The 18,960-nt window shown below is 36.3% G+C and overlaps 1 protein-coding gene and 1 long non-coding RNA gene across 3 annotated transcripts in view; one reads left to right on the top strand and one right to left on the bottom strand.

Moving 5' to 3' along the window:
- Positions 1-18,960, top strand: part of opcml (opioid binding protein/cell adhesion molecule-like) — a 1,247,413-nt gene that overhangs the window by 563,973 nt on the left and 664,480 nt on the right. For both annotated transcript variants that reach the window (XM_030154013.1, XM_030154014.1), the window contains one exon: positions 5,899-5,974. In XM_030154013.1, the coding sequence (XP_030009873.1) occupies positions 5,899-5,974 (76 nt within the window). The remainder of the gene's footprint in view (positions 1-5,898; positions 5,975-18,960) is intronic.
- On the bottom strand, positions 5,704-18,177 carry LOC115432912 (uncharacterized). Its single transcript, XR_003937268.1, has 3 exons — positions 18,166-18,177; positions 13,667-13,670; positions 5,704-5,986 (listed from the first exon to the last, which is right to left on the bottom strand). It is a non-coding gene; the product is annotated as an uncharacterized LOC115432912 (long non-coding RNA).

Here is an 18,960-nt window from a genome sequence, read left to right on the forward strand (position 1 = left end):
GTGTTGCATTCAGGTGTTTCTATTCTAACAGGGGTCTGGGATACGAAACAATAACAAGTGGTTCAAGGCACAACAAACCCCGCCCCTCGTACGCATTGTAGCTTATTTTGGCATCGATCCAGCTGATGTCATAATGTTTGAAATAAACTGAAAGAAAATTGATGTTTTTATAGTGATTTGAAATTTTGCCCATTTTAAGTGGGAAAAAAAAAAGATTTTAAAAAATTCAAACTTTGACTTACTTTTCCCAAAATGTTATCAGATCTATTTTTTGTCACTGGCAATCTATAAGCCCAGTTTGGTATGAATTCAACCAATAGTTTTGCTGCTAGCTTGTTAACAGACAAAGAAACAAACAAGTGGTTCCGGGCAAAATAAACCCCGCCCCTTGCATGTATTGTAGCTTATTTTGGCATCGATCCAGCTGATGTCATCATGTCTGTGTATGTGCTGATGTCAGCATATCAGTTGCCTCTACATATGTGGCAAGTTTGAAGTAAATTGAAGCAAATATTGATGTTTTTTATAGCAATTTGAAATTTCGTCCATTTTAAGTAAGTGGGAGAAAAAAAAAGATTTTAAAAAATTCATAAAAAATTTTAACTTTGACCTACTTTTCCCAAAACCTAATCAGATCTATTTTGGGTCACTGGCAATCTATGAACCCAATTTGGTATGAATTCAACCAATAGTTTTGCTGGTAGCGTGTTCACAATCAAAGAAACAAACAAGTGGTTCCAGGCACAACAAACCCCGCCCCTCGCACATATTGTAGCTTATTTTGGCCTCGATCCAGCTGATGTCATCATGTCTATGCATGTGCCGATATCAGCATATCAATTGCCTCTATATATGTGCCAAGTTTGAAGTAAATTGAAACAAAATTGATGTTTTTATAGTGATATGAAATTTCACCCATTTTAAGTCAATGGGGGGAAAAAAAAAAAAAGATTTTAAAAATTCATAAAAAATTTAAACTTTGACCTACTGTACCCAAAATCTAATCACATCTATTCTGGGTCACTAATAATCTATAAACCCAATTTGGTATGAATTCAACCAATAGTTTTGCTGGTAGAGTGTGAACAAACAAACAAACAAACAAATGGTTCCAGGCACAACAAACCCACCCCTCGCATGTATTGTAACTTATTTTGGCATTGATCCAGCTGATGTCATCATGTCTATGCATGAAATATCCTTAACTTTTTGTTTGTAGTGTATGTACCATATGCAAGAAAACACAAGTATGGAAGTAAATCTGTCTCATCAGATTTTGAATTATAAAAGCCATTGAATTTCTTGCGCTCAGTTTTTTTGCAATGAAATTAAGTATCTGATTTTTTTTTTGTCTCTGAATTCAACTATGTTCATAAATTCAGAATAAAAATAAATTCAGACGCAAAAATTCAGATAACACATCCGGGACACCAAGGATAAGCAGTCGATTCTTTTGCAAGTTGAACCGACAGCCAGCCAGTCGAGTTACGTTAGGTTGGTCATGTGACGCCGATGCAGGAAGACGGTCAGCGTAGATGTGTGATCTGAATTTTTTGCATCTGAATTTTTTGCTTTTGAATTTTTTGCATCTGATTTTTTTGCATCTGAATTTTTTGCTTTTGAATTTTTTGCATCTGAATTTTTTAATTCTAAATTATGAACATAGTTGAATTCAGAGACAAAAAATTCAGATACTTAATTTCAGTGCAAAAAAATTCAGTGCTAGAAATTCAATAGCTTTTATAATTCAAAATATGATGAGACAGATTTACTTCCATACACAAGGGCATAACAGAAGCATCAAATAAGGAACTTTTACAGTAGCAGACAAACATAAAGCAGTAGTATATGTTATTTTTTTGTCACATCAAGATACAGTAATATAAACGGTTTAGTTAATTTCCTCTTGTATTTGGAACAAACATGTAATTTGTGTTCAGAATTGTCCTGTCCTATGTCACATTCAATCTCCTCCGTGGTCGTTTGCGTCACCTTCACACCATTTTTCTTTCCAGAGTCACTGTTGTGTGAACGAACGCAAAGCGCTTTAATGGCAAAAAAATATCAGCTGATGTATGAGCGCTATGATGTAAACAACAGAGCATGATAATGACAGATGTTTTACATGATATACAGTCATGTCCAGAAGTGTTTGGATTTTCAACTGTAATTCAAGGGCTTTAACTGTTTTGGAAGTCCCTCTGTTTTCAGAGGCTCAAAAGTAATCATACAACTGACTGACATGCAGATTCATGTCCACATGTGTGCTGTTTCCTGGTTAATTGTTACTAAAGTAAACCTATTGCTTCATTTTTAATCCATTACAGCGGTGTAAAGGGAGAAATGGAAGCAAAATTACAACATATGCATTACTAGTCGCTTTTCCATTGACCCTCAAATTGCGCAAATATAACTTAAGCATAAAAATTTACCAAATGGAAAAGCGTCAATTTCACCAAAAGTCTAATTTTTTGATTAAAAGTTTTTGCGATGCAAGAGGTGGTTTTTCAGGCATAGTGCAAATGGTATATCATGCAAAACTGCAATGGAAAGACCTTTTTTCACAACTAGAGTCATATGAATTAAAAAACTGGATGTTGACGTACGTTACAACAAGCAAAGAAGAAGAAACATGTTGCGGTATGTGTGGACACACCAGGAAACCCAATCATTTTTAAATTTAGTACGAGATAGAGGGGTAATATGTAATAATAATAATGAATATATCTGTAAATCAACACCATACTTACATTCGTCACCATATTTATGGAATGACTTCTCGTGTCATCTCGCGATAATAAGTAAACAAACCATCGCATTTGTGATTTAATGGAAAAACTGACATTACGCACTTCTGTTTTTTTCAACATTTTGTAAACATCTCCAATGGAAAAGCGACTGCTGTCTTGTAACGTATGTAGAAATGACCAAAAACAGTCACTTGCCCAATAAAGGGTTAATATTTACTCCAGTTGCATCTCTGTGGGTGCTGTGTAATAGTCCCAGTACAAAGAAAATGAAATCACAACAGCTATTTATGTGGATGTTGAAATCTCATCAAATCCAAGCCTCTAATCAAGTTATTTATGTCTGATTTGTTACTAAATAGGATCGACTCCTGCAGTGGTAAGACCTTTTTTCGCAACTAGAGTCAGGTGACTTAAAAAACTGGATGTTAACGTACGTTATAACAAGTGAAGAAGAAGAAGAAACATGTCACAGTATGTGTGGACACCAGGAAACCCAATCATTTTTAAATTTAGTACGAGATAGAGGGGTAATATATAATAATAATGAATATATCTGTAAATCAACACCTTATTTACGTTTGTTGCCATGTTTATGGAATGACTTCTCATGTCATCTCGCGATTATAAATGAACAAATCATCGCATTTGTGATTTAATGGAAAAACCAACAGTACGCAGTTCTTTTTTTTTGACATTTAGTAAATATCGGTAAAGTTTTGCACATATGTTCAATGGAAAAGCGACTGCTGTCTTGTAACATATGTAGAAATGACCAAAAACAGTCACTTGCCCAATAAAGGGTTAATATTTACTCCAGTTGCATCTCTGTGGGTGCTGTGTAATAGTCCCAGTACAAAGAAAATGAAATCACAACAGCTATTTATGTGGATGTTGAAATCTCATCAAATCCAAGCGTCTAATCAAGTTATTTATGTCTGATTTGTTACTAAATAGGATCGACTCCTGCAGTGGTAAGACCTTTTTTCGCAACTAGAGTCAGGTGACTTAAAAAACCGGATGTTAACGTACGTTATAACAAGTGAAGAAGAAGAAGAAACATGTCACAGTATGTGTGGACACCAGGAAACCCAATCATTTTTAAATTTAGTACGAGACAGAGGGGTAATATATAATAATGAATATATCTGTAAATCAACACCTTATTTACGTTCGTTGCCATGTTTATGGAATGACTTCTCATGTCATCTCACCATAATAAATAAACAAATCCTGGCATTTGTGATTTAATGGAAAAACTGACATTACGCACGTCTGTTTGTTCGACATTTAGTAAATATCGGTAAAGTTTTGCACAGATGTTCAATGGAAAAGCAACTACTGTCTTGTAGCGTATGTAGAAATGACCAAAAACAGTCACTTGCCCGATAAAGGGTTAATATTTACTCCAGTTGCATCTCTGTGGGTGCTGTGTAATAGTCCCAGTACAAAGAAAATGAAATCACAACAGCTATTTATGTGGATGTTGAAATCTTATCAAATCCAAGCGTCTAATCAAGTTATTTATGTCTGATTTGTTACTAAATAGGATCGACTCCTGCAGTGGTAAGACCTTTTTTCACAACTAGAGTCAGGTGAATTAAAAAACTGGATGTTAACTTATGTTATAACAAGTGAAGAAGAAGAAGAAACATGTCACAGTATGTGTGGACACACCAGGAAACCCAATCATTTTTAAATTTAGTACGAGATAGCGGGGTAATATATAATAATAATGAATATATCTGTAAATCAACACCTTATTTACGTTCGTTGCCATGTTTATGGAATGACTTCTCATGTCATCTCGCGATTATAAATAAACAAATCATCGCATTTGTGATTTAATGGAAAAACCAACATTATGCACTTCTGTTTTTTCGACATTTTGTAAATACCTGTAAAGTTTTGCACAGATTTCAATGGAAAAGCGACTACTGTCTTGTAACGTATGTAGAAATGACCAAAAACAGTCACTTGCCCAATAAAGGGTTAATATTTACTCCAGTTGCATCTCTGTGGGTGCTGTGTAATAGTCCCAGTACAAAGAAAATGAAATCACAACAGCTATTTATGTGGATGTTGAAATCTCATCAAATCCAAGCAGTCTAATCAAGTTATTTATGTCTGATTTGTTACTAAATAGGATCGACTCCTGCAGGGTTTCCCTGAAGAACCACAGTTTGAGACCCCTTTCTAAAAACCTTAGTGACTGGGGAACTCTGCAGGATGCATGGGGGCCATATGGTCCACATGGTCCACATGGTACAGTCAAGTGATGCTACCTGGCGATTAAGGCAGAGAGACACTGAGGATGAGAGAGAGAGAGAGAGAGAGAGAGAGAGAGAGAGAGAGAGAGAGAGAGAGAGAGAGAGAGAGAGAGAGAGAGAGAGGCTACTTCAGGAGCTGTAGCCTACTTAATGAAAAAAAAAAAAAAAACAGCGACAGTGAAGCGAATTCAGGCTTTGGTTTTGAGTGTGCGCAGCTTTACATAGACTCACACGGACGACTCAAAAGAAAACACCGAAGCAGGAATATTTAAAAAAAAAAAAAAAAAAAAAAAAAACACGCACACATACAAGGAGACTTGGCTGATGCGTCTCTGCGCGAGAGAGCATCCATTTCACGGCGATTACAGTTTGAAGCGGAGGAGACGGTGCGCATTTCTGACAAACCCCCGGTGCACGAGCTCTTCTCTCCTCCGAAGTCAGTTTTCCTAGAACGAGTGACGGGCGGAAACATACTTTTTCCCTTTTTCTACGTTTCCCCCCCCACCCGACACTGACTGCATTTCATAACAAGCCCCCCTGTTTACTTGGGAGCAAAAAAAAAAAAAAAAAAAAAAAAAAAAAACCAGGTCGAGCGCATTTCCAGCTCCAGCTCCGGTTCTATTCGGCTGTTCTGCGTCTTGTGTCCGTGGAGTGGAATTTTATTTTTTTTGCGATCCGCGCTTTAAGACACCAACAACGTAAAAATACCAAAAGGAAAGGAAAGGAATATACCCTGACGATCTTAAGTTTTCTTGGAAGTTGCGCTGCGCAGAGACAGAAAAAAAACAACAACAACAACATGGGAATTTGTGGCTATTTGGCGGTGCCTGGGAAATGCCTCGTCGTCCTCGGACTTAAATTGTTATTCCTTGTACCTGCAGGAGTTCCAGCCAGAAGCGGGGATTCTGTATTAAAGGAGAACATCACCGTCAGACAGGGGGACAGCGCCGTCTTAAAGTAAGTCTTGCACTATTTTTTTTTTTTTTTTTTCCATCACTGATACTGTGTCCTCATGTGCGCAATGTGGGGATCGACTCATGTTTTGCAGCGCGTCTTGTCTTTGGTTCCAAAAAAAAAAAAAAAAAAAAAAAAAAAAAAAAAAAAAAGCAGGTATTCAAGTGCATCGGAGTTATTAAAGGTCACAACATTAAAATGCACAAATCCTTTTTTTCCCCCCCTTATATCACTTCCCTTGTGGCACGTTGCACATATCAATAAGAAGTTAAGGGGTATAACGTGTGCACACACACACAAAAAAAAAAAAAAAAAAAGAAGAAGTCGGTGTTTAGCCTCTTCTGCTCATTGCCCTTGAATGTTATTGATCCGCTTGGTTAATGTCTTGTTGAGGATGCACAGAGCTGAGATACTCAAATTCAGCATCAGGAGAGGTTGTGCACGTATTGATCTGAGTATGTGATTACAAATGCAATTATGACTTTCATTTTCAGGGGCTGTGTTGTTTTCATTTAGGCATGAAGAAGACATTATTTTTGGGAAGGCTGAATAGATAGAGTGTGTGTCAGGTTTTTTTTTTTTGTTTTTTTTTATCAGTTTAACCCTTAATGAGAAATCCTATTCTCCCCCTCTTGTATCTCCATAGAGCTGCCCCTTATCACACTTCATCATATAGGTCTTATCATCATGCTTGTAATATTTCCTGTATAGCCTCTTGCTGTGCATTGTATGTAATGGTTTCCTTATCTTCATCCTCCTTCGGTGGGATATTCCTATGTTTTATAACTATGTACTGGAAGTCTTTGTATATGGGAAGACCATGTGTGGTGCTACACATTTATACATCCAAACCCCCCACTCCCCTCCCATCCCCTTTTTTTTTTTTTTTTTTTTTTTTTTTTTTTGAAAGGATGCGAGATAGACCCCCACACTCCTCCCCTCCCCTCCCACACACCCACTCATACCCACACCACACAGCTTTACAGTGCACATGCAGCATCTTCTTATCAAATGATGGAGACGTAAACAGTTGCTGTAATTTCATGTGGAAAAAAAACAAAAAACAGGACGACTCTAAGTGTAAAAAGCGACAGTACAAGGAGAGGAAAGTGTGACCATTAGGAGATTTGTGAAAATAAAAGGAGTCAAAAAGGGATTAAAAAAAAAAAAAAGGAGGTAATTAAACGCTGCTGCGAGGGTAAGCAAACAGTGTTGGAAGGTGGTAATAAGCATCTTAATTGCTTCAGTACTTTATTGTTTCACTAGTGATTTCTTGTGAAGCAAATGTGGATTTTTAGTTACTTTAGTTTGGGTCTCACTGTGAAGGTTGTTAAATGCTTGCACGTACAGTACCGTAAGCTGTCAATGCAGGGCAGTATAGTTCATTTAGCTTTGTAAGGGTGAATCGTTCTACAGTCTGATAACAACACAAGGAGATGAGGGCGCACAGGAGGCACAGCTCAAAAGACATGGATGATTTAAAAGGGTCATATTTTACTAAACCCACTTTTATTAGTCTTTGGTTCATTTATTTGTGTATTTGTGGACCATAATAGTTCATAAAGTTTGAAGTTGAAGCATCCAGGTGCTGCAAAGCTACTGTATCTTTATATAATTTTGGCGAAAGTTGAGTGGATTTCTACAAGTCCTTGATACAACAAGTATGTCGTTAAGGTCAAAACACTTGGTCTTAGTTTGGAGACAGTTTTGTTGTTTCACGTAAGGTCGAGGAATGTTACAGTAAAAACAATGCAACAGGAGGAGAATCAGCGCAGATTTGGCATCACTGTTGTCCTTTTAACGCATCATTCAGTCTATATCTCATAAAATCAGTGTATTTCCAGATAAGATTTAAAGAGGTCATATTTTACAAAACCTACTTTTATTAGTCTTTGGTTCATTTATTTGTGTATTTGGACCCTAATAGTTCCAAAAGTTTAAAGTTGAACCCTCCAGGTGCTGCAAAGCTACTGTATCTTAATATAATTTTGGCAAAAGTCGAGTGGATTTCTACAACTCGTTGATACAACAGCAAGAATGTCACCAAGCTCGAAGCACTTGGTCATAATTTCGAGATGATTTTGCTGTTTCGCATTAGGTCGAGGGATGTTACAGTAAAAACAATACAACGGGAGAAAAATCAGTGGAGATTTGGCATCAATGTTGTTATTTTAACGCATCATTCAGTCTACATCTTATGAATTTAGTGTGTTACCAGATAAGATTTAAAGGGGTCATATTCTCATAGTCTTTCGTACATTTATTTGTGTATTTGGACCCTAATAGTTCCAAAAGTTTGACTTTGAACCCTCCAGGTGCTGCAAAGCTATCTCTATATTCATTTGGGCAAAAATCGAGTGGATTTCTACATCCCGTTGATACAACAACAAGAATGTCATGAAGCTCGACGCACTCGGTCATAATTTGGAGACAATTTTGCCGTTTCACATAAGGTGGAGGAATGTTGCAGTAAAACCGATGCAACGGGAGAAAAATCAGTGCAGATTTGGCATCAGTGTTGTCATTTTAACGCATCATTCAGTCTGTATCTTATAAATCCAGTGTATTACCAGATAAGATTTAAAGAGGTCATATTCTCATAGTCATAGTCTTTCGTACATTTATTTGTGTATTTGTGGACCTTAATAGTTCCGACAGTTTGAAGTTGAACCCTCCAGGTGCTGCAAAGCTATCTTTATATTCGTTTTGGCAAAAGTCGAGTGGATTTCTTTAACTCCTTGATACAATAATAAGAATGTCATCAACCTCGAAGCACTCGGTCGTAATTTGGAGACAATTTTGCCGTTTCACATAAGGTGGAGGAATGTTTCAGTAAAAACAATGCAACAGGAGAAAAATCAGTGCAGATTTGGCATCAGTGTTGTCATTTTAACGCATCATTCAGTTTATATCTTATAAATTCAGTGTATTACTAGATAAGATTTAATGGGGTCATATTTTACTAAACCTACTTTTATTAGTCTTTGGTTCATTTATTTGTGTATTTGGACCCTAATAGTTCCAAAAGTTTGAATTTGAACCCTCCAGGTGCTGCAAAGCTATCTTTATATTAATTTTGGCAAAAGTCGAGGGGATTTCTACAACCCGTTGATACAACAACAAGACTGTCATCAAGCTCGAAGCACTCGGTCATAATTTGGAGACAATTTTGCCGTTTCAATTAAGGTCGAGGGATGTTACAGTAAAAACAGTGCAACAGGAGAAAAATCAATTCAGATTTGGCATCAGTGTTGTCATTTTAACGCATCATTCAGTCTATAGCTCATAAATTCAGTGTATTACCAGATAAGATTTAATGGGGTCATATTTTACTAAACCTACTTTTATTAGTCTTTGGTTCATTTATTTGTGTATTTGTGGACTCTAATAGTTCCAAAAGTATGAAGTCCAACCCTCCAGGTGCTGCAAAGCTACTGTATCTTAATATAATTTTGGTAAAAGTTGAGTGGATTTCGACAACTCGCTGATGTAACAAAAAGAATGTCACCAAGCTCGAAGCACTTGGTCATAATTTGGAGACGATTTTGCTGTTTCGCATTAGGTCGAGGGATGTTATAGTAAAAACAATACAATGGGAGGAAAATCAGTGCAGATTTGGCATCAGTGTTGTCATTTTAATGCATCATTCAGCCTATAGCTCATAACTTCAGTGTATTATTAGATAAGGTTAGAAGGGGTCATATTTTCCTAAACCCACTTTTTTTCCTAAACACACATTACTCGTTGGTTCATTTATTTGTGTATCTGGACCCTAATAGTTCAAGGGGGTAGGACTGGATAAGCAGTGGCTTCTTCCTACTCCCTTTCAGGCACAACAGTTGTTCTTTTTTTTCTATTATTTGATTTTTTGTGTATTGTTTGTCATTATTATTATTATTTTTCTATTGTTTGATTTTTTATTTGTGCATTGTTTATTATTATTATTATTATTTTTATTTTTATTCCATATGTTTTGTATTATGTCTGTGTCTGAAATAAACTAACTAAACCTAAACCTAAAAACATTGAATTTGAACCCTCCAGGTGCTGCAAAACTATCTTTATATTCATTTTGGCAAAAATCGAGTGGATTTGTACAACCTGTTTTAGTTCCTGCTTAATTTGTTATACGAAACCATAACTAGTTTCATCACGACATTTGCACATATAAGGTCAAGACTTCCGATGAACATTTCTCTGAATACGACATAATTATTTGTCAGCAGCAGCGGTTGTTGTAAAAACTGAAAATATGTCCAGACTTTGAGCCGATTCCCTAAAATGATCAGTTATTGGTTGAACAGGACAGAGCAGCACAGCCAACAACCTGGAGGGGGCGGGGTTTGAAGTGTCTCATTTGCATTTATTCAAAATGACCTTTCTGGTGTCATTACTCAAAAATAGAGTTGAAGATGGACCTGTGGAGTTGAATTAATGAATTCAGACCCAAGCGTAGCATTTACAGTTTATGTAGACCACAGGGAAATGTTTTAAAATGCATAACTCCATTTAAAACATGCAAAATATCACTCCTTTAAAGTGTTGTCCAGTTCCTTCTCTCTTTTATGCAGCGTGCAGCCTCAGCAAACACGGCCAGTCTTTCTCATTAGCTAATCCTATCTTCATTTTCTGGCATTACACATGCACGCTGGCCTCCACTGATTAGCAGAACTTGTTAAGTACCTCCCTAAGATACGTTAAACCGGGACATTTCTCCCCCTGTCCTGAACAGTAGTAGAAAGGCTCAAAATCCGTTAAAAGTCTGCTCCCCGGCTCCTTTGTCACGCTGATGTTGAGCTGCGAATGGTTATCCCTCTAGCACCCGACGGGACTCTTTGGCAGCGTCTCCTTTGTCGCTCTAACCTATCCGAGCCACAATAGACGAGAATTCAGACTCCATGACCCTGAGTTGAATTGTAAAAGGAGAGGTGCGAAGAGCCACCTGGAAAGTTGACAATAGAGTTACCCGGGGCGTTGGTTTGCTGCTCTGCACAGGAGTCTGAGTCCAATCCACCCTGGAGGAAGATGAACTGCTGCCCGTCACCGAGGCAGGTCTGTCCATAATCCAGGAAACCGTGGTATCCGCCTGCATCGCTTTGAGCTTCTTCCCCCCAAGCAGGAGGGCCTGGATGCTGTTGAAAGCACCAGAGGAAATCAAAGATCATCATTCTCCTCCTGTTTCCGAGCGTCTGCAGGAGGGAATAAGGCCCGGCTACATTGTCTGTGCATTTGACAGCTAACTGCTACATGGCTCTTTGGACGCCCTGGGGATGAAGCTGTGAGGACCAGCTCTACCTCGCTTGTGAGGAGCCTCTTGAACTAGCTTCTATAACCTCAGTGGAAGTGGTGCTGAGGCTTTGATGGGCAGCAGACGGCTCAGGGTGGGACCCGGGGAGCTGGACCGGGGGCAGGGAGCCTGGGAGTGAAGGCTGCTGGGAGATGGCTGCAATAATGACCTCTGATCGGATCAAAATAATAAAAAGACACGCTGGAATCGTTATTAAAGCACTGACTCAACTGCAGCTGGATGATATATCTTAGTGTTATATGACATGTACGCCTCAAGTGAGATATCACGTTTAGCTCTTAGAAGAAAAGACCGTGATCACGATAATCTACAAAAACAGGGATTTTACTCAGTGTTAGACGATATAAAACTGCAAAACATGCAAATGGAAGAAGGTATGTAGGAAAAATAGCCGACATGTACAGATTTACATCACATGTCAGAGGGATGTATTGAACTGTTATATTAAATAAACTTACAATTACTGTCGATAATTTATTCATCCCATAAGGAAATTTATATTTTATTAATACGTGTGATATCACTGGTCAACAACAAATTTATTGTTTAAGTTTTTTGAGCTGATTTAGGATAATTTTGGTGTGCTGAATCCAAAAATCACATTAACCCTTTCATGCATAGTGGTCACTACAGTGGACAGCTATTCTACAGCTGTTCTCTTGTATATTCATGGATTTTGTTGTTCTTTTCATTGTTTTTTTTTTTTTTTTTTTTTTTTTTTACACATATCTTTATTAAAGTTTTAAGGCGCTACATATCTTTTCTGACATGAATTGGTAACATTATGTAGATCTCTCCTGATTATAAACCCCCAGAATTACAAGCCCTCCCCATAGTTTTCACACAATTTATCAGTAAATACATGTTTCTGTGCGTCAAAAATTAAACGTGTGGTGTCCAGCTGAGTGGACATTTTTGCAACTTCATGAAAAATAGGTTCATAAGAATTTTTTTTTTTTCATTATTTTTATGTATTTAAAAATTTTTTTTCAATTATTTTTATTTTATTTATTTATTTTTCAGAAGAAAATTTTCAGTCGCATTGTTTTTTTTTCATGCCTAAAGAGGAATAAAAACACTCAGGAAAAAATTTTGATTAAGGTTCTCATAATTTTTACCTGAAAGGGTTAAGGTTCTTGTAATTCATGCATGAAAGGGTTAAATAAACTTACTACTATTACTATAGATAATTTATTCATCCCATAAGGAAATTTACATTTTATTAATATGTGTGATATCACTGTTCAACAACAAATTTATTGTTTAAGTTTTTTGAGCTGATTTAGGATCATTTTGGTGTGCTGAATCCAAAAATCACATTAATTTTGCTCAATCAGGTCAACTTTCTGAACTATGCTACATATTGGCTTTTTAACATTTTTGCTTACATTTATGGGCATTTTCACATCATATGATATAAAATTCTTTCATATTTCTTGCAATAAACGAGTTCTGAAGATTTTACTTTTGCCAATTTATGATTAATGTTTTTTTAATATTACAGGTGAATGAAATGGGTTCCACTAGAAGATCTTGCAAAAATAAGCCTGACGTATTCTGCTACATTTGCGGTGAATACACCATTGTACCTAACAGGAATCAAGTCACAAGTTTCATAAAGTGTGCTTACCAATCTTATTTTGGTATTAATTATTATATTTTGTGAGAAGATCAAATTTTTCAAAATCAAATTAGCAAAAAAACCTGACCTGATTGAGAAAAACAGATGTCATTTTTGGATTTAGCGGTGCAAAATGGTCCTAATTCAGTTGAAAAAACTTAGACAACTTGCAAAAAACATTTCTTTGTCACCCAGTGTATTCTGAGCGGTCCTCATCCAGGATACTTCTGCTTCATACTGTAAATTCTCCATTTGGATGTCAGCACGTTTTGTTTTCCGCATTTCTGACACTGTTCTAAAGGTTAAATTACTTCAAGTCACCAGTCTAACAGTTGTCCTACAAACACAGAGATCCAAACAGCGATACTCAGCTTGCGGTCCCGTCTGGCCCAGAAAGCTTTTCTATCTCAGATCAGGAGTGGAAAATAGTGCTCTGATCCAATTCAGAGAAGCTTTTCAAGGGTTAAACGCTTTTTTTTTTTTTTTTTTTTTTTGCGGGGGGTGGCAAACTGCAAATATGTTTTTAATGAAAGATTGCTGCATCTCCGTGATTTCCTGTAAGTTGGCAAAGTTCCTGGGGTGTTATTTTATTTTACAGGTCTGTGTTCTAAAGGCAGTCAAGGGCAACACAAAGAAGTCTCATTCTCACATAAACGCTGCCAACAGGAACACAGGCACATATGAATGGCGGAATAATTAGCATCATTCAGTTCGGCTTTAGCGGCGATATTACATTTTTCATAAAAAGGGGATCATCGGGAGAAACACGTCTGATGCTAATATTAATCCAACGGGGATATGCGTATGTACATGAAGCCTAGAATGGTATTCGGAGGGTGTTTTTTTTTTTTTTTTTCAGGTAGTAGTCGTCCAATTTATTTCATGACCACACATGATTCGGTGGGAATAATTGATTGTAATTTGCTGGAATGTGGCCAGTGTTTGCATCTGTGTGGCAGCTCTAATAAATATCTGATTCCAATCAGCTGAAAGGAAACTGCAGCAAAATGTGTTGGAGTAAATGGCGAGTAATGACAGAGGTATTGATGTGGTTATTGTTATTACCAGTTGTGGAGGCAAAAGGGCTTCGCTCGTCGTCGTCAAACCATGGCGAGCGTCTCCACCATTGGTGTGACCTTTTATTTCCTTTTCCAAGCACTGTGTAATAATAATGAAATCTGTATGTTTGGTATTTGTATATTCTAAACCAGGCGTGTCCAGTCCTGGTCCTCCAGAGCTACGATCCTGTATGTTTTAGATCAGGGGTCTCAAACATGCGGCACGTGGGCCAAATGTGGCCCGCCAAAGGTTCCAATCCGGCCCGTGGGATGTAAAGGGCAAAGATTCCACAGTCAAGGCTGTAGAATGTACAGTATGTTAGTTCAGGTTTCACATACAGACCAATATGATCTCAAGTGAAATAATAGCATAATAACCTCCAGAATATAATGACTCCATATTTTCTTCTCGGTTTGTGTGAAGAAAATAATATTACACGATGCCTATTGGCTAAAATTTGCTTAGAGGTCTTATTTCTGTCTTTGTGCATAAGAAATCAATAGAAGTGAATCCCCAAAGGAACTTTGTGTTGGTAAATGCAAGTTCTGCAAATTTACAGGATTTCAGTTCTGTTGCAAAATGTTGATGGTCATATGAACTATGTTTTCAGCTCAAAAATGTCCAGTTTCATCACAATTAATGCTATATTTTCATGTCACAAATGGCCAAGTTATATTTGAACTGAATTTACCTGAAAAACAAATATTCTATTCTTTTAGATTCCCCAATTTTTCTTACTAGATTATATACTACAGGGTGTCCCATAAGTCTCCATACATAGGAGACATAACACATTCCATACATATATGGTTCTAACATGTATTTCTTTATATTTCTTCTTTATAGTTCTTCAGCAGACACGCATTGAAATGTGTTCCCGACAAAATGGCAGTCATATAGAGCATATTATATAAATAAAAATGGTTTATGTCAAGAAACGTTTATTTTTCCTATGTATGGAGACTTATGGGACACCCTGTACATATCACGTTTTATTTTTACAGGTTCAATATGGAGTATGGTGCTGATCCATCCTGCTTATGTTACGCCAATACATATATGAAGAATGTCACACGTCACTTTTTAAATCAACAGTTTTCTAATAATGAGCATTTTTATAAAGAAATAACAATTCTATTTTGTTATTTACTCTTTAGTATGATGATAAACTATACAATAAATAATTCTGATCCTAGTTTTTGCACAGGGATCATTAGTGTAAACGGTGACATGGCTGCTGAGCATCAGTATGATGGGATCTGTAACAACCATGTCACATCCGTCCACTGACACATTTTGTGTTTTTGTGTCAGCTGTTATTGTTTTAGATCCACAATACTAACATTTATGAATAAGAGGAGAATTAGCAATAGTAAGTATATAAGTTTATTACTAATAAAGTACTGGTACTGACCAGATCATCATGGGTAATGTCACGTCCGTCCACCAGCAAAAGTTTTCACATACACGTGCTATTGCAAATCCAATATTTCTGAAAATATAGCTTCCGCTGTCAAATAATATCAGTAGTCTGAGCACAAATGGATTAACATTATTTCAACACAGTTCTATGCATTTCTTACAACTTTTTTTTTTTTTTTGACAAAAAATGGCCGCTCATTTGACCCCCTATGTAAATTTTAGCCAAAAACCTCATTTTTTCCAACTCACTGGCACAAAATATGCAACAAAATGTAAAATATTAATGTTTATTACACAAAAAAAAAAGGTAAATTCTCAATTGTGTTTGGTCTGTTACAGTATTCTATAGTCTCTTATTTCTATACAACACAACATGATCATTTAAATGAATAAGAGGCTACATTCAACTCCAACTGTGGAATCTAATGGACTGTTGAATGGATGCACTAAAATTATTATCAAAGCAATCAGGTACTTTTTGCATCAGTATTTTATTGCAAATTATTTACTTATTTGCTAAATGCCCATGCAACAACCAGGTCAATATATAGCAAAGTAATCATTCTTGCAAAGTATTATATTATCCTTAACATTAAACTTAAAAAGGTGATGGAATGCACTTTGCAACTATAATTGCAAACAAAGTATACAATATGAACACAATGAAAACAAAACACATATAGAATTGTAGCGGTAAAAGCAAATGAATAGAGGCTGAACATAAATAATCAAATATATGAAAAAGTATTTCAACAATAGCAGCAAAATAAGCCTCATAATATAAAGAGTGTGACGTCCAATGCTATAGAATGAAATATTCTATATAACATACTGACAATGGCAGACATTGTCCTTTTGTCACATGCTATAGAAAAAAAAAAAAAAAAATCTGAGCGCCCTTATATAAGTATGTTAATAACATGTTTGAACCTTCTTCCTGAGCTTGTGATTCTTATGATAATCTAAACACTGGGCTCGGTGGGCTGAGTACATGGAGGTCTGCCACTTTCAGCTGCCCACCCTCTGAACTATCTATAAACAACCGTACGCTAGCATGAGGAGCATTAGTCATCCTGTTTTTCTGGTGTTAGACCCATAATGGCAAACGTTGACAAAAAAGAGCAATGTAATACCGCTGCTCTTTTAGAAAAAAGTAGAATGAGCTAATCAGTCTGATTTTATGATGATTATGCTTCCTTTTGTTTTGTTGAAAGCTGGCTGATTTCAGGTTTTATATGAGCGTTTAGAATTCATCATCCGACCGAACAGGGCCGGATGTTGTGTTTTAAAGCGTTAGTTTCTTGTGACTGTATTTTATTTTATTTTTTTTAATTTTATTTTATTCATTTATTTATTTATTAGGATCCCCATTAGCTGATACAGGACATCAGCTACTCTTCCTGGGGTCCTCCTATTCCAAACAGACATACACTATACATTTACAAGCATAAAAACAATGTAATTCACTCTTAGATTTCCTTCTTAAGAACACTCAAGAAACAAACAAAACAACATGAACAATAATAACAATACCGCAAGATAAAATTAAAAACAGAAAACAAACAAACAAAAAACGAGGTAATAATAGTATTAACCCTTTCATGCATGAATTACAAGAACCTTAATCAAGATTTTTTCCTGAGTGTTTGTATTCCTTTTTAGACATGAAAAAAAAAACAAAAAAAAAAAAACAATGCAATTGAAATTTTTTTATGACCATATTTTTCATGGTGTTACAAAAATGTCCACTCAGCTGGACACCATGCATTTAATTTTTGAAGCAAAGAAACATGTATTCACTGATATACTGTGTGAAAACTATGAAATACATTTTTTTAATGCTGCTGATCTGATGTTTTGTCACATTTTAACATACTCTAATATGAGTTATTACTCACTTTATTCAGATAAGATGCAAAAAAAAAAAAAAAACCTTTTTGTTTAACCCTCTGGTATCTGGGTGCGCCTTTTAGGCACACTTTGCACTTCATGTTAAAAAAAAACTTCATATTATTTTTCACAATTTAAATAAGGTTAGAATTCAAAAGTTCATTTTTGCATGATCTTTAAAATTCTGGCCAACAACTAAAATGTGCACATTGTGAACAAAAGAAAATTACAAGACTAGCATCTGTCTCCCAAGTGTGCCTAAAACGCACTATTTCTTCCATTTGATATGTATGATTAGAGCTGACCTTGATTTACAAAATTAGAATCAAATTTGAGCGGAAAAATAAATCAATATATAATATTTAATAGTTTGATTTATAGGTGTGCATTTTACGCACACTTGGTGACAGATGTTAGTATTTTTGAACATTTGACCAAGTGCCAAAAGTAATAATGCAAATTAACCAGTGTTGGAGTTAATCATTGACATATGCCAGGATGAAAAAATCTAATAATATGTGATGCACTTTTTTATGCAGTATATTGAAAAAAAATATTTTTTTTATGTTTTTTGCATCCAAAAAATGGTTTGTTAACATTACAAACACAGCATTTAAAGGGTTAAAAAATGTAACAGTTATTGAGTATTTGGTATTTTTAGTAACGGCTCAAGTTAATGAAACAGAAAAAAGTGTAAAAGAATTAAAAAGAAAGTGTATGAAAAATTTTTTGACATTATTCCACTAGTGTGCGAAGAAGGCACACTTGGTGCTTAGTAAGGGCCTTACTGGATGGGATACCGGAGGGTTAAGAAAAACTGTCAATTACAGTCTAATATCAATAACAAGCAATTGATTTACACTCAAACATGTCACTGCAGATCAGGTTCATCACGAACAGCAAAGTTACAGTAATGGTATGAATTACAGTGTATGGGATGATGCATGAGCATCCACTGTGTTGGCTGATATGGAACTAAAAACAATAAAATCCATGAATATACAAGAAAACAGCTTTGAATAGCTGTCGACTGTAGTGACCAGTATGCATGAAAGGGTTAAATAAATATGTATTGTATTTTCTGTGGCCGATCTGTGGATGTGGGTGGCTGCTGGTAGACATTTGCTACCTGAATGCCATCAGCTGTTGAGACGTGATCCGCTCACACTACCCCACCCCCACCCCTTTTCACCTCTAATATGAAAGCGGTCAGAGCATCCAGAGTCATTAGTGCAATGTCAAGGACAGGAAGCCTCGCCACTTCCCACCTGTGTGGTTATTAGAACAGCAGAGGTGTGAAGTGTCTCCGGGACGATCGGTGCGACATACTGAATGTCATCCCGCTTTGACCTTTGACTGAAATATGCATCGCACAAGAACAGGAGTAATATCTGTGCACTTCATCTTAGGTTTAGCATGCTAAGTTAATCACATTATGCACATTGTACAATTACAGCAATAACCAACCTGCAGTAATGGTTAATTAACCCTTAGCTAAGCCCCTCCTTAAAAACGATTACTGTCCAATCCTACGTTAGCAACCGTAACTAGGCACGGGAGGCCTGTCACTTCTTCAGAACAAGTGTAAATGCTTATATATTTAGTCGTTCCATGTGTTGCCGGTGATTAATGTGTGCTATTTATCAACTCGAAACACCACAGCAGCGTTAAAGTCATAGTTTAATAGAA

Source organism: Sphaeramia orbicularis, chromosome 14 (assembly GCF_902148855.1).
Source record: "Sphaeramia orbicularis chromosome 14, fSphaOr1.1, whole genome shotgun sequence".
Taxonomy (NCBI): Eukaryota; Metazoa; Chordata; class Actinopteri; order Kurtiformes; family Apogonidae; genus Sphaeramia; species Sphaeramia orbicularis.